The 17082-nt window shown below is 34.7% G+C and overlaps 1 protein-coding gene across 1 annotated transcript in view; it reads right to left on the bottom strand.

Annotated features, from left to right (window-relative positions):
- Positions 1–808: 808 nt before the first annotated feature.
- LOC107571632 (argininosuccinate synthase-like) overlaps positions 809–17082 on the bottom strand; it is a 30124-nt gene continuing 13850 nt past the window's right edge. The window contains exons 8-13 of the mRNA XM_016257965.1: positions 15612–15702; positions 10931–11015; positions 10587–10675; positions 8291–8442; positions 4362–4496; positions 809–859 (exon numbers count right to left, since the gene is read on the bottom strand). Of these exons, the coding sequence (XP_016113451.1) occupies positions 809–859; positions 4362–4496; positions 8291–8442; positions 10587–10675; positions 10931–11015; positions 15612–15702 (603 nt within the window). The remainder of the gene's footprint in view (positions 860–4361; positions 4497–8290; positions 8443–10586; positions 10676–10930; positions 11016–15611; positions 15703–17082) is intronic.

Genomic DNA, 17082 nt, shown 5'->3' with positions numbered 1-17082 from the left:
TCACTTAATTCTGATCAATTTTTCATAAAACAAGACTTAATATCTGACGTTATTTTGCTTCTCCAGTAAATGCATCTTGATTTAAGGATGCTTAGATATTTGTACTGGAAAACAAGACTAAAATGCAATTTAAATGTAGTGTAAGATATTAATTGCACAATTTTGAAAACATATTAAGGAGTAGAAGTAACTTGTTACATTCAATTATAAAAAATAAAAAACAATTTCAGTATGAATATCTAAAGATTCTTAAATCAAGACATATTTACTTGAAATGCAAAATGACTGAAGATATTAAGTCTTATTTTCTGAAGAAAAAAAAGTATCAATATTAAGTGAGTTTATGTTTAAAACAAGAAAAAATATCTGCTGATGTGAGAAAAAATAATTTTAATTCAAATAGAAAACAAGATTTATTTTTAGTGTTAAATGTTAATTGTACAATTTTGAAAACATTAAAAAGCATTAAATATTTACAGAATGTAAAATGCATTAAAATGTATAAAATATTTATAAATGATAAACAGCTGCGCAGAGATGTTTTTTGTATTAGGTTAGGCTTTCTCTGGCCTTTTCACATATTTATTCATAACTTAATTCAATGGAAATACATACATTTACTTTTTGTTACCCCTGTGTGTGTTACCTCATATAAAAACATAACCCTAAATAAATAAAGCACTCAATTCTTCTTGAATTACATTCATGTTTCTTTAAATAACTTTAAACAACCTCCTAGAAAATTAAATGGGTATTTCATATATTGTTCCTAAAGCATAAAAATGACTCATATTTGTCATCATGTGAATCATTTTGTGCCCGTCTTCTTGTCATTAAACACTCCTACGTTCACTATTATCTGGAAAAATAAAAAAACAAGCACAAATCATAGTTGTGTTATTTATGCATTAATGCAATTACATCACTCCGTAAAACAAATAAATAAATAAACGCTATAAAATAATTGATGCAACTCTCTATATAAACAACAACTTATTAAAGCCTGGCATGTTTTTAAATAGAACCTTTAGAGAAATTATATTTAAAAACGAATTTGCATATCAGGCTCTTATGGCTCATATAGTCTGATACAGTGAGAATATGAAGGAAAAAAGGACTGAGTAATAATATGAATGATATGCTGATATTTCTCTGATGAAATTCTGATTCTTGTGCTGTAAATCAGTGAGATCTTTCTAACAGTGCAGCAGATACTGAGATAAAATGCTATAAATATCAGTCGTCTCTATATCTGCAGTAACATGTCTCAGTGAGATGAGACTGAAATGCTCCAAACATATAATGCAGTGATGGAGAGCTGAAGAAATAAAGGCTCCTCAGAAGATGTGAGATGTTCTGGAGGCTTGTGAAGATCATTCCTCCGCTGAGGAACAGTGAAAGTAAAGCTTCTGGAAACAAACGCTCCTCAAAAGATCCTGAGGATCAGATTTGAGACTCTAAAACATGATTGATGGAGAATCAAGTAAAGCTGAGCTGCTTCAGTGCAGTAAGAGTTCATCTGGAGATATTACTGACGTTATTCTGACCTTTACTTGATCAAAACCAGTCCAGATTTGACACGTGAAGTTCGAGCTGAAGCTGGATGTTTGTAGGATTACGGAAAATCATCTATAGATCTGAATACTGTGATAAAGAGCTATCGATTGAGCAGCGGCTCCTCAGGGTTTAACATGAGATCAGTCATTAACCCCCTCAGATGGCCAACATTAAGCAGGAGGCAAAATATTTCTATTTTTCCATCAATATTTTATCACGTGCAAAGCCGGAAACAAAGATAGAGCAGCTTTGAAAGTAATGGCCCCCATCTGCTTTTATAGATCTGATTTTGCCCTTTGACAGAACAGACGTCTGGAGACACTCACACACACACACACACACACACCGCTGCAATGAACCAAAGCAATCACACACGCAAACATCATTAAAACAACGCAATTCATTCATCAGTTGATATATTATTTACAGTGCATGTAATATATTTGATCAGTACAATCAAACTTGAAAATCGTGACCTCTCCTGGAGCACAAACACACAAAATGTAACACTTTTTCCAATCACCGACACTATTTATGAGCAACAAAGTCAAAGCTGTTTTCTTAAGAACAAGTCCTGGATAAAAGGACAAAGAAAATCAAGCTTGAATGCTTCTCCAAGTGACTAGAGACAAGACAGAAATAAACAGACAGTACAACAAATAAAATGAAATAAAATACCAGTTCTGAACTGTACAAATATATATGCAGAGATAACAGTCAACTCAAATAAATAAACAAATAACTATGCAAAAATAACAATAATAAAAAATAAGCACATAAATGTTCAAAAATACACATTAGTATAACTAAATAAATAAATGTACAAAATATATATGCGGAGATAACATTCATAAATAAATAATATACATATATTTAGAGAATAAAAAAAACAACTAAACAATAAATATATGTACACAGATATATATATATATGCAGATATAACGACAAATAAATATAATTAAATATGCAGAGATAAATTATAAATAAATAAACATTTGTTGAAAAATATACATTGATGCAGAGATAACTAATAAAACAAATTTATAAATGATACATATATGCAAAGATAACTATAATAAAAATAAGTAAATAAATAAATGTTCAAAAATATATATGCGGAGATAACATTAATACATAAATAAATAATATACATATATTTAGAGAATAAAATAAACAACTAAACAATAAATATATGTACACACACACACACACACTGATATATATATATATATATGCAGATATAACAATAAATAAATATGAATAAATATGCAGAGATAAATGATAAATAAATAAACATTTGTTTAACAAATTTTTGATGCAGAGATAACTAATTAAACAAATGTATAAATTATACATATGTATATATATATATATAACTATAATAAAAATAAATAAATAAATAAGTAAATAAATAATAATAACAGTGAGTAGTGATGCTTTACACCAGTGTAAACCGCAAACCCAAAAAGTGCCACTTTAGTCTGACTTTATGCCTTAAACAGCCTTTTAAACCAGTCTAATGATCGCACCGGAGCGTAATAAATCTATGAAGAGAGCAGATATGAGCTCATATCCATCCAGAGCCATTAGCCTGAGATCAAACCTCCAGAGCGTCTTAACCTCCAGATTCCTGTCATCCTCCTTAACAAATCTCAGCACTTCCTCAGATGCACACTGACGTCACACCAGTGCTCGATTCGACAGCAAATTATGATTTCGTTCCAGTCATAGTCTTTTGACTAAAATGCCATTTAGTTTTAGTCCTCTTTTAGTCCTCTGAATTGTTTTTAGTTTTAGTCAACTAAATATCATAAGATTTTAGCCGACTAAGCATTTCTCTAAAATTTCTAAACTCATTATATAGGTTTGATATTAAGGTTTTATCATGATAGACACAGATTTAACTGCGGTGACACACAACATGCCTTTATTTTTTAAATTTAAATAAAACCACTTCTCATAAAGAACAAGAACATGGTCTTCTTTTTAATGAAATGCCAATGGTTATATATGCTATTTATGCATTCTTTATAGCAACTTGTTTACCATATTCTTCATTCAATCAGACATATTTATTTCTATAAATAAATTTAGATTAATCTTTAGGGCTACTAAAGTTGTTCAGTTTTTCTGTGTTTCTGTTGTTGCTTGATTAACATCAATGGCTCGGACAATAGCAACTAAATTAGGCTGCTGTCCCTTTAAACCCGAATGCACAGCTGCAGTGGATGCAATGTACTGATACACGTTCTTCCTACTGTTTACGTTCACCTAAGACGTAATCAACTGTGTTTATACTCGTCAAAACAGACAATTCGACATCATTTTGTGTGTAATTCTCCGTTCATGTGACGCGAGAGAGTAACGTTACTCGCGCGCTGTGAGAGGCGCTTTCTGTGTGTGTAACGTTATGCTTCAGTGTCTGCGCTCAGAAAACCGGACCGAATTGAGTTCTCTCTTTTATCCATACGTCTGCTCTTCTCTTACTCCCACATATTGACATTTCTGAATGTTTTATGCGACGTGCAGCAAGTGTATGTTAGCTTCTGTCCCGCCGGTTCATATGTACGCATCTAACCTCGTAACCACGCAGCAGATTCCTTCTGAATGAATCTCTTCCCAAATCGTCCCTCCCTAACACTTTCGTCTCGTTTTTATTAGTTGGCGAAAATGTCAATAGTCGTCATAGTTTTTGTCATTCAAAAAGAGTTTTAGTTCGCTATCGTCTCGTTGTCGTCAGTGAAAAAAATGTTGTTGATGAAAATTATTCGTCAACGAAATTAACACAGGCTTCGCTTCTGTACCTTCTCCCGGATCTCCATGTCATTTGACATAATTGTCCGCAGACCCTTAATGGAGACAAGTGAGACGAGGGGCCTCCGCGGAGCAGCAGGGGCCCGTGTGAGTCTTGGGTTACTATAATTGATGTTAATAAAGGCCTGCGGTCATTGTGCAGAACACAGATCAGCGAGACGCATGCAGGGCACTCTTCTCAGGTTCACCTGATTGACTTCATGACAGCAGAGGATTACAAAGCTTTAGTTCAGACTCCAGTAAAGCGTGAACGAGAACACTGGAAGACATGTGAACACAAACAGAGGAGCAAAAGATGGTCGAATGAAAGCAAATTACAGTATAAATCACTGCTTTCTTAAGTATCATTAATATTAGGGTGATTAACTAAAAAATAAAACAATAAAATGTGAATAAAAACAAATTAAAGTATAAACCACAACATTTACATTTCTATTTTCAGGGGGGGTTTGTATTATTAATATCAGGGTGATTATAATTAACTAAAAGTAAAAACATTTTCGTTACTTGACATAAAAGAAACATTTTATCTTTTTCATTTAGTTTAACTTGATGCACTAAAATAACTAAAACTAAAAACAAAATGAAAATGAACAAAAACTAGATGTTTTTTAATTTTTTATTAAATAAAATGACAAAAACAACAAAATTACTAAAACTTTAAAAATATAATAAATGGAGAATATAATTTAATTTAAATTAATAATAAAAACATTTTTTTCAAGATATTAAAATAGCACTAATTAATATTATTGTATTTATTAATATTTTTTATAAAAAAATGTATATTTTCCATTTTAATTTTAGTTTATTTTTTATTTTGTAGTACTTTTGTCTTTTTATCATTATTATGATTATTTTTTCTATATATATATATATATTTTTTTTTTCTATATTTAAATATATAATATATAAATACAAATATATTTAAATATTTATATATAAGTATATTTAGTTTTTATACGTTTTTATTTCAGGTTTAGTTTTAGCAATTCTAGTATTTCAACTTAAACTAAATGAAAATTAGAAATGTTGCCTTGTCAACTAACTGAAATAAAATAAGCTTGAGTTAATTTAATATATATATATTTATTAGATATAGATTTTAATTTCAGTTAAACAAATGTGTTTTAAAGTAGTTTTTACTACAATTTTAGCACTTACACTATTATTAAAATTACACCACACACACTCACACTCACACACACACACACAAACACACACAAACACACACACAGACACGCACACACACACACACACACTCACTCACACTCACACACACTCACACTCACTCACACACACACTCACTCACACTCACACACACTCACACTCACTCACACACACACTCACTCACACTCACACACACTCACACTCACTCACACACACACTCACTCACACTCACACACACTCACACTCACTCACACACACACTCACTCACACTCACACACACTCACACTCACTCACACACACACTCACTCACACTCACACACACTCACACTCACTCACACACACACTCACTCACACTCACACACACTCACACTCACTCACACACACACTCACTCACACTCACACACACTCACACTCACTCACACACACACTCACTCACACTCACACACACTCACACTCACTCACACACACACTCACTCACACTCACACACACTCACACTCACTCACACACACACTCACTCACACTCACACACACTCACACTCACTCACACACACACTCACTCACACTCACACACACTCACACTCACTCACACACACACTCACTCACACTCACACACACACACTCTCACACACACCCTCACACACACACACACGAACACTCACACTCACACACTCACACCCTCTCGGACTCACACTCGCACTCGCACTCACACAAACACAAACAATCACAAACACACTCACACTCACACACTCACACCCTCTCGGACTCACACTCGCACTCGCACTCACACAAACACAAACAATCACAAACACACTCACACTCACACACTCACACCCTCTCGGACTCACACTCGCACTCGCACTCACACAACACACACACACACACACACACTCACACACACACTCACTCACACTCACACACACTCACACTCACTCACACACACCCTCACACACTCATACTCACACACTCTCACACACACCCTCACACAAACACAAACACTCACACACTCACACACTCACACACACACACACACACACTCACACACACACTCTCACACACACCCTCACACACACACACACGAACACTCACACTCACACACACTCATACTGTCTAACTATTCGCATGTTGATTTATTGTGATTTTTACAGAGAGAACTCTAGTAACACTTGTGTTGTACCGTTTACTCTGGTAAATCTGTGCCCTGAACACAGAGCTATAATCAGAAATGAAGCGGAACGAAGGGTTTTGTCTGAACAGGGCAGCTCACGCTCACACACACATACACACTACACTCTCTCTCTCTCACACTCTCACACTCATCAGACTGAAGCCTCTACAAACACACACCTCACAGAAAACAGGAGATGTTTGTCCTGACGCTATTTTACTTACAGCCCAAAGACCCCTGAGATTTGAAGTTTTGTATTTCAGTAATTCAGTGACACATTAGCATGTTCCTGGTCACATGACATGCAGGTAAATACATTTTTAATGTTTTATTTTAACTTTGAAGCTGCACTTTAAAGTGGATGCACACAAATGATAGTTTGAGTCCAGATTACATTCACACATATAGGAACTCAGTTCATTTGAATTAATTGATCATTAATAATCAATTATTGTTATTATGCTTTTATTATATTATTTTATTAAATGTTTTACTATTTTACTAAACTATTTTACTAAATATTTGTATTTTATTATTTTTTATCTGGTCATTTTATTAATTATTTTATACAACATTTTATACAACAATAATAATAATTACTTATTTTTATTTAATTAACTATTATTCTAAAATATAATATTTAACAATAATATTATATGATTTTTTTTACATATAATATCATATTTTCATATAATAATAAAAATAATAATTATTACAATTATATCTTCTTTTAAATAATATTGACATAACATATCATATTTTTATATAATAAACCATTATTATTATTACTATCATTATTTAACTAAGTATACAACTGAAGAGAGAAATATTACTGTTGTAAATGACAATGGTACAATAAAATAAAAAGTTAATATTTAATAATTATAATAATTTTATTTTACATTAAAGGTTATGGTCTTCACTTTTAATTATAATTTATTAATTCACTATAAATTCTTCACTTTTGACATTTCAAATCCTTGAGCTTTTATATTGGAGGTATACCGTTGAAATGCTGTAAAATTATGAAATCATGCAAATGCGCAAATAAAAATAAACCTAGTGAGTGCTGTGCTCCCAAATGCATATTATAAAGCGGAGAGTTCCGGTGCTTGATTCTGATTGGCTGAGCCACGTTCGAAGCAACAGACAAACGTAAACAAAGGTGTGTGTTACTTTGTAGAATCATTTACAACAGCTTCGAACGCGGCTCAGCCAATCAGAATTAAGCACCGGAACTCTCCGCTTTATTTCTTTTAAATAATATTGACATAACATATCATATTTTTATATAATAAACCATTATTATTATTACTATCATTATTTAACTAAGTATACAACTGAAGAGAGAAATATTACTGTTGTAAATGACAATGGTACAATAAAATAAAAAGTTAATATTTAATAATTATAATAATTTTATTTTACATTAAAGGTTATGGTCTTCACTTTTAATTATAATTTATTAATTCACTATAAATTTAAACTTTGTAGAATCATTTACAACAGCTTCGAACGCGGCTCAGCCAATCAGAGTCAAGCACCGGAATATATATGAATAACGTGAGGTGTTTTTACCTGACCAGCTCCTCGTTGTAGAGGGATTTGGGCGACTCTCGGCCGAGGATATACACCTGACCCTTAAAGACAGACAGCTGCACACAACCCTCCACGCTCTCCTGAGACTTATCAATGCAGTGACGGACGAACTCACACTCCGGACTGTACCAGAACCCTGAGAGAGAGAGAGAGACAGACAGAGAGAGAGACAGAGAGAGAGAGACACAGACACAGACATCTGATTTAAAGAGTTTAAAACCTCAAGCCTGAGGCTGCGACACAGCGGCATTCACCAAAACTATTACAAACATTTGTGTCCATTGATAAAAAAATATATAAAATAAACATATTAGATAAAAAACTTAAACTAAACAAAAATTTCAAATGCTGCATTGGCAGCTAACTGAAAAAAGTTGAAAAAGTTGAAGCACTAAAATATAAGAATAGATTAAAACTAAACTAAACTAACTAAAATAGATGAAACCTAAATAATAATATTATAAAAAAAGCAATTTTATTAAATTAAAATAAAAAATTAAATAAAAGCTCATTCAAAATATTAATAAAACCAATAATAGCATATAAGTAATAATAAAAGAACACTGGTCCCATTAACATCATGATTTTAACTATTTCACTACATGATGTTTCTTCAAAACTTCATTTCTAACTATTAGCACATTTTTATCAAAACAAAGAAATAAAAGCTAAATATCCTGACTTCATAAAATGTCAACACTTTTATTATGGTCTTCTATAATTACAGAAGTGTATCTTTATAGCCTTTAATTTCTAATAAAAACATACTGACCACGTCATGACCTACAGTATTACAGTTTTACAAATACTTAGAATTTTTATTTTTACTTTTCATTTTAATTTTTAATAGTTAAAATCATGATGTAATCATATGTTAATGAAGGACCAGTGTTGTTTTAGTAATATTTATAAATTCTATTATGGTTTTTATTTAATGTTTGAATTAGCGTTTGTTTTTATATTTTTACGTTTCGTTTTATTTTTAGTTTTCTTTTTTGTGATTTTTGCTTTTGTCTTTTTTATTAATTAGGGTTCATCTATTTTAGGGTTAAAATTATACATCACTCAGATTTTTTAATGTTCTTGAACATTGAGTCTCTTCTGCTCACCAGGGCTGCATTTACTTGCCCAAATAAATTGTGAAATATTATTAGAATGTAAAACAGCTGTGTTCTATGTGAATCTCTGTTAAACTGTAATGTATTTCTGTGATGCGCAGCTGTATTTTCAGCATCATTCCTCCAGTCTTCAGTGTCACATGATCTTCAGAAATCAGTATAATATGCTGATCTGCTGCTCGAGAAACATTTCTGATTATTATCAATGTTGAAAACAGTTGATATTTCTGTGGAAACTGTGATACATTTGATTTTTCAGGATTCACAGATGAATAGAAAGTTCAAAAGAACAGCATTATCTTTTGACACATTATAAATGTGTTTTACTGGCACTTTTGATCAATTTATGCATCCTTGATGAATGATTTCTGTCGATACTGCAGAGTTGTGATGATATTTAGAGAAGCTCTAAAAGCATGATAAATGCAGGTGATGATGAAGTAACTGCTGTCTGGATGAGTTCCGCAGGTTCTGCAGTGATTTGTTGTTCTGTCAGCGAATGACAGTCTCCGTCTGAGTGAGCGTGACACACATAAACACCAGTTCACTTCATTCTGCTGGACCGTGTCACATAAACACAGGCTGTCAGGGTCTTTATTGAACATCCTAAACGCTGACTTTCAGAAGAATAGGTCTGATCTTCTGTGAACCATTGGGGAAAACAAGACCTCGCATATTTTTCCAATTCCGACCTGCCACTCCGGAGACAGAGGAGGAAGACAATTTGCCAATCAGAGACTTATTCATCTGAAACTGGGATTCTGACGCGGCTCTTCAGAAAACATTTGATGGAAGGGAGGAAAAGTGTTCGCCAACAGTTGGACAAACATCAGACGTGAGGGAATTTACATACGGTTCAAGAATTGGAAATTAAAAGTGAAGCGTTTCATTTCTGCACCGTTCCATGCATGGAGTAATTTCTGCATTGCAACACTGCAGCAAAGAAATTATGATCAAATTATCACTTAAAAAAAAAAATTTGTGTAGAAGCTATTTTCACTCAGAAATTGCTAGTAGTTTGACACAGTATTGCAACAACCATTGATTTCACTAGCAACGCCAAGGTCATGGGTTTGATTCCCAGTGAATGCATGAACTGATCACATGTCTATCTTGAATGCGATGAAAGAAGTCGCGTTTGGATAAAGAATCTGATAAATGCATAAATGTAAATTGAGAGTCGTACCTCTGGACTTCATTCCAATGAAGCGGTTCTCCACAATATCGATTCTCCCCACACCATGCTTTCCACTGTGAAACCAGAGAATGGGTTATTGATCAATAAATACATACCAATGCACATATTCTCCAGTGACACATACACTTACTGTACCAAATGACATTTGTATGTTAATGTGGCTGATTATGAAGGGATACAATCTGAAGTTTCTGAAAGCCCCCTTAAGGAGCCACAGAGAACCACAAGCTCTGATCATCTGCTGAAGACGTCATATCACTCCTGAAGACATGACAGTAAACACTGAGATGGAACTCCTTCATGCTCACCCGATCTCATTCAGATAGCAGAAGATCTCCAGCGGTGTCTCTTTACACGTTCCTTCCTTAACATGCCTGACTTTGACTGGAACACCTGAGAGAACCAACATACATCAGTGTGAGGAACATCATCCACATCAGAGAGAGAAGAGACGGAAAAGAGCTTCAACGCTCTGCTGCTCGGAAATGAGAGAGAGAACGACAGAACAACAGAATGACGGACAGACGGATGGATGGAGGGATGGATGGATGAAAAGATAGATGGATAGATAGATGAAGAGACAGATGGATGGATAAATGAGATGAATGGGTAGATGGATGGATACATGGGTGGATGGATGGATGAAGAGACAGATGGATGGATGGATGGATGGATGTGTAGACGGATAAATGAGATGGATGGGTGGATGGATGGATGGATGAAAAGATAGATGGATAGATAGATGAAGAGACAGATGGATGGATGGATGGATACATGGGTGGATGGGTGGATGGGTAGATGGATGGACGGGCGGGTGGGTGGATGGATAGACGGATGGATACATGGGTGGATGGGTGGATGGATGGATTGGTAGATGGATGGATACATGGGTGGATGGATGGGTGGATGGGTAGATGGATGGATAGACGGATGGATACATGGATGGATGGGTAGATGGATGGACGGGTGGGTGGATGGATAGACGGATAGATACATGGGTGGATGGGTGGGTGGATGGATGGATGGATGAATGAATGGATAGATGGAGAGAGATGGATGAATGAAAGGATGAAAAGATAGATGGATAGATAAATGAAGAGAGAGATGGATGGATGGATGGATGGTAGATGGATAAATGAGATGGATGGGTAGATGGATGGATACATGGGAGGATGGATGGATGAAGAGACAGATGGATGGATGGATGGATGGATGGATGGGTGGATGGATGGATGGATAGATAGATGAAGAGACAGATGGATGGACGGATGGATAGATGATGGATAGATGGAGAGACAGATGCATAGATGGATGGATGATAGATGATGGATAGATGGAGAGACAGATGCATAGATGGATGGATGGATAGATGGGTGAATGGATGAAGAGACAGATGGATGGACGGACGGAAAGGTAGATAGATCGACAGACAGACAGAGAGATAGATAGATAGATAGATAGATAGATAGATAGATAGATAGATAGATAGATAGATAGATAGGTTTTAATCTTCATTTTCATCACTACATCTGTTGTTTTGTCAGTTTGAATAAATTAAAAATGTATTTATCTTTCCTTAAATAAATCAGTGACATCTATTTCATGTGTGGCTGAAGAGTCTAGTTATGTGTTTTGGTGGCTGCTGTAGAAGAGCAATGATCAGATCAGTCTGCTTGTACTCCAGCCGTAACGTCAGCGCAAACACACTCAACTCCCATAAATAAATCACGCTGAATAGTCGACTCACTCATAGCGTGAAATGAGCAGCTCAGAGGCCAGAGGTGGAGGATACCAACGGATCGGGGGGGGGAGGCGGAGCTGAAGGAAAAGAGGGCGGAGAAGACTTTTGAAGGAGAAAGAAAAGATCCCTACACGGGTCTGATTAGCATTTAACACGCTCATGAAGGAGAGCCTGTAGTTCTGCTCATCCGTTCACAGCTGTAAACGCCAAAAAACAGCATTATTTACTGTCATTTCAGACTCTGATGTTGTTCATTTTTCCATAGGGGACAGCTGAAAACAATAATCTTTGTGCAGTTTTTAACTTAGAATTTTGAGATCTGAACTTGACATTTGAATTTTGAACCAACAACAGTTTATAGTGACCACGTCTCCAAAAAGAGAAAAACAGCATGAAAGTATCTTAATATTAGTCCATAGACTCTATATTTCAAGACTTCTAAAGTCATATGTGTGCAATAGACTCGCATTTAACCTGGTATTCAATAATAATTTCTCAGATATGATGTGTCAGGTTTGGTGTAATTTGACCGCAAGATATGAAGCATGTTAGACGTTAATGGTTCTCACATTTCTCAACATTTATGTCTCATACATTTTGTTATGTACTCTCACGACATTTCATTTCACACTCTGATGTAGTCACTTTTTCCATGGATCACAACTGAGAAAAAAAAGTTTAACATGAATTTTGAATCAACATCAGCTGAACAAAAAACAGCACAGAAGTATCCTAATATTAGCCAAGTCTTCTTAAGTCATATGACCGTTTATGTGGCCATTTTTAAAGTGTTATTCAATAATATTTTCTTTCATAGCAAATATGGCGTGGTTACACGTGTTATTTTAGTATCGGATTTATTTTCTTAATAGTTTGAATTAGTTTAGATTTTTATATTTCGTGTTTTTATTTTAAATTTCGTTAAAGTTTTAGTAGCTTTGTTGTGTGTTTTTTCATTTTAAATTATTTTATGAATATTTTATTACTTAAACATTTTTTTAAATATGTTTTATTACTTTTTATTTCAGTTTAAGGTTTAGTTATTTATTTTAGTGCATACGTTAAAATAAATGAAAATGAGAAATGTTTGGGAACTAGCTGAATTTTATTTTATTTTATTTCAATTAACAAAAACAAAAAAAAATTATATATTTTTTTTTAATTTTTGTTTGAGTTAACTATAATAACCCAGGTGTTATGTCATGTTTGACTGCAAGATATGGCACAGGTTGGACATTTATGACCTCAAATGTCAACTTTCATGACTCATACGGTCTCTTTTATGACATTTCTTATACTTTTTGAAGCTTATAAGTCACTTTGAACTGTTGTTGCATGGAAAAGAGTAAATAAAGTCACTTTTGGCCAAACTATTCCCTTGAGAAATATTCTCAGGCGAGAAGTTTTCATATCCAGAGTCCTCGGACCACAGGGCACCCAAAAGAGCAGCACGCAGACAAAGCCCTCGAGCCCTTCAGATAGTTAATAATTCGATTAAAAGTTCAAATAAATGAAACAGCGCATGAAGACGGAGTCTCTCGGCCACTTCTCTCTCTCTCTCTCTCTCTCCGTGTGCACCGCATTCACCGCACTCTTTCTCTCAGCCTTAGAAAAGCAACAATAGGACAGAAGACACAGTTGTAGGAAAAATTACCGCTTTACATTTTTCCACTCTTTCCCCGTCTTTCGCGCCGTCCCCCTTTTGAGGTGCAGCAGAAGACGTGGCAAAGAAACGGGGGTTAAAATGACAAGAGGGAAAAGGTTTGGTCTCTCTCAATGAGAGAGAGTGCTGAGAAAGTGAGGAGAAGAAAAGACGGAGCAGAATAGAAAGATAAACCAGGTCTTTACAGGGGGGCTTCTATTGTGAGAATCACTAAAACAGCTTTTCTCATGGACATTAAATGGACGTGCTCAAATATCTATGAATACTGATGGCCGATCAAAACAGATCATAGAGCACAATGACATCGCTGTCTGATAAAATCACATTACTAGTTCACTCGGGGTCCCACACAACCATTGAAATTCTAATTCCGCAAATATGGGAACGAGAGTTTGACTCCCTCGCGCACTTTGTTTAAGTGTCTGGAAACAGTTTCTTTGAGAAACCAGCAGAGACTGACCGAAACATTTCACTGCACAAACACATGCTGCTTCATTATATACTATACAGCACATCTCCACTGCATGACTGTTTGTATCATTGAGAAAACTGTATTATTGCACAGCTCCACATGTAAAGAACAGATATATGTAAACAACTGCAAATGTGTGTGTGTGTGTGTGAGTGTGTGTGTGTGTCTATATATACACACACAGTCAAACCAACAATTATTCAGACACCAGATATAATTTTTGATATTTTTTTTACTAGTGGGTGCATGAGTGTGTGTGTTTAGAGTGTGTGTGATTGTGTGTGTGTGTCTGTGAGTGTGCATGTCTGTGCGTGTGTGTGTGTGTGAGTGTGTGAGTGTGTGTGGGCGTGCGTGTTAGTGTGTGTGCATGTGTGTGAGTGTGTGTGTGTGTGTGTGTGTGCGTGCGAGTGTGTGTGTGTCTGTGTCTGTGTGTCTATATATACACACAGTCAAACCAAAAATTATTCAGACACCAGATATAATTTTTGATATTTTTTTTACTAGTGGGTGCATGAGTGTGTGTGTTTAGAGTGTGTGTGATTGTGTGTGTGTGAGTGTGCATGTCTGTGCGTGTGCGTGTGTGTGTGTGAGTGTGTGTGTGAGGGCATGCGTGTTAGTGTGTGTGCATGTGTGTGTGTGTGTGTCTGTGTGAGTGTGTGTGTGTGCGTGCGAGTGTGTGTGAGCGTGTGATAATGTGTGGGTTTAGAGTGTGTGTGAGTGTGTGTGTGTGAGTGTGCATGTCTGTGCGTGTGTGTGTGTGAGTGTGTGTGTGAGGGCATGCGTGTTAGTGTGTGTGCATGTGTGTGTGTGTGTGTCTGTGTGAGTGTGTGTGTGTGCGTGCGAGTGTGTGTGAGCGTGTGATAATGTGAGAAATGTTGAAGGTGTCTTAATTAATTTAGGTTTGACTGTAGTATATATATATATATTTTTTGGTAATTAAAATACTTTTTTTCCCTGCAATTAATGTTAATTTAATGTTAGATAGTAGTTTACCGACTCATGAAACAGTACACTCACTATGAGATTTGTGCCTGTAAACAGCAACAAAACAGCAATTCGCAACACATCTGTAGAAAGTGTCGTATATAACAATTCTGAGACACATTCACTAACCTTTAGCGAAGTGGATCTCCAGCACGTCTGGCTCATTGGGAGAGTCTTCTGGGTTCTTGGTCATCTGGTAGAGATCTGGAGGTGCGTGATTCTGACAAACAGCATTCATTCATCAGTACATCAGCAGGGCTTTATGACAGAGATTCCCACAATCCTGTTAGTGAGCTGATGAAAGGCTAATACATACTTAAATGCAGTTCTGTCAAACGATTAATCGCATCCAAAGTAAAAGTTTTTGTTTACATAATATATGTCTGTGTACTGTTTATATTTATTATCCATATATAAATACAAACACATACAGTATATTTTTCTTAAATATATACATGCATGGGTGTGTATTTATATATACGTAATAAATGTACACAGTACACACAGATATACTATGTAAACAAAAACTTCGCAATTAATCGTGATTAATCGTTTGACAGAACTACTTAAATGTCAAATTAAAATAAATAAATAATTGTACAATACAAACAATCCAAATGAAACACTTTCAAATATTTCATTTGTTTATCTGCATTTCATGTGATATTAAATGGCATCAGAGAACCGTAAAACATGCAAATGTGTTGTTAAATTGTTGAAATATTATATATACAATATAAAATACAAAATATATAGAAGATGCATATGGTCCAGTGGAAAACATTATATCTCGCAATTTTGAGTTTAAATCTCGCAATTCTGAGTTCATATCTCAATTCTGAGTTCACATCTCAATTCTGAGTTCACATCTCAATTCTGAGTTCATATCTCAATTCTGAGTTCACATCTCAATTCTGAGTTCACATCTCAATTCTGAGTTCACATCTCAATTCTGAGTTCACATCTCAATTCTGAGTTCACATCTCAATTCTGACTTCACATCTCAATTCTGACTTCACATCTCAATTCTGACTTCTGACTTCACATCTCAATTCTGACTTCACATCTCAATTCTGAGTTCATATCTCAATTCTGAGTTCACATCTCAATTCTGAGTTTATATCGCAATTCTGAGTTTATATCTCGCAATTCTGTCAGAAAAAAAAGTCAGAATTGCGAGTTTATATCTGGCCATTCTGAATTTATAACTCGCAATTGCAAGTTTATATCTCACAATTCTGAGAAAAAAAGTCAGAAATGTGAGATAAAAAGTTACAGTTACCTTTTTTTAGTTTTTTAAATCAGTGGCGGAAACGGGCTTTTTGTAAGTTATGAAAACATTATTTCTGAACATTAATGGAACATTCCATTGAATAATTTTGCAGACATTATGGGAACGTAACTTTTGACTGTTCTCTGAATGCTCTGATACAAGTAGTAACATTTAAAAAATGTTAGACGAACATCTAACTAAAATGTTTTTTAAAAAAGGTTCCATGAACAATATATGAATAACGTTTTAGTGCTAACGTTTTCAGAACATTACAGACCACATGACTTTGAACAAACCTTCTAATTGGTAGAATCTTTGTTCATAACT

This window comes from Sinocyclocheilus grahami, unplaced genomic scaffold, assembly GCF_001515645.1.
Source record: "Sinocyclocheilus grahami isolate Dianchi unplaced genomic scaffold, SAMN03320097.WGS_v1.1 scaffold1623.1, whole genome shotgun sequence".
Classification (NCBI taxonomy): Eukaryota; Metazoa; Chordata; class Actinopteri; order Cypriniformes; family Cyprinidae; genus Sinocyclocheilus; species Sinocyclocheilus grahami.
This window is presented reverse-complemented; position numbering and strand designations above follow the sequence as displayed.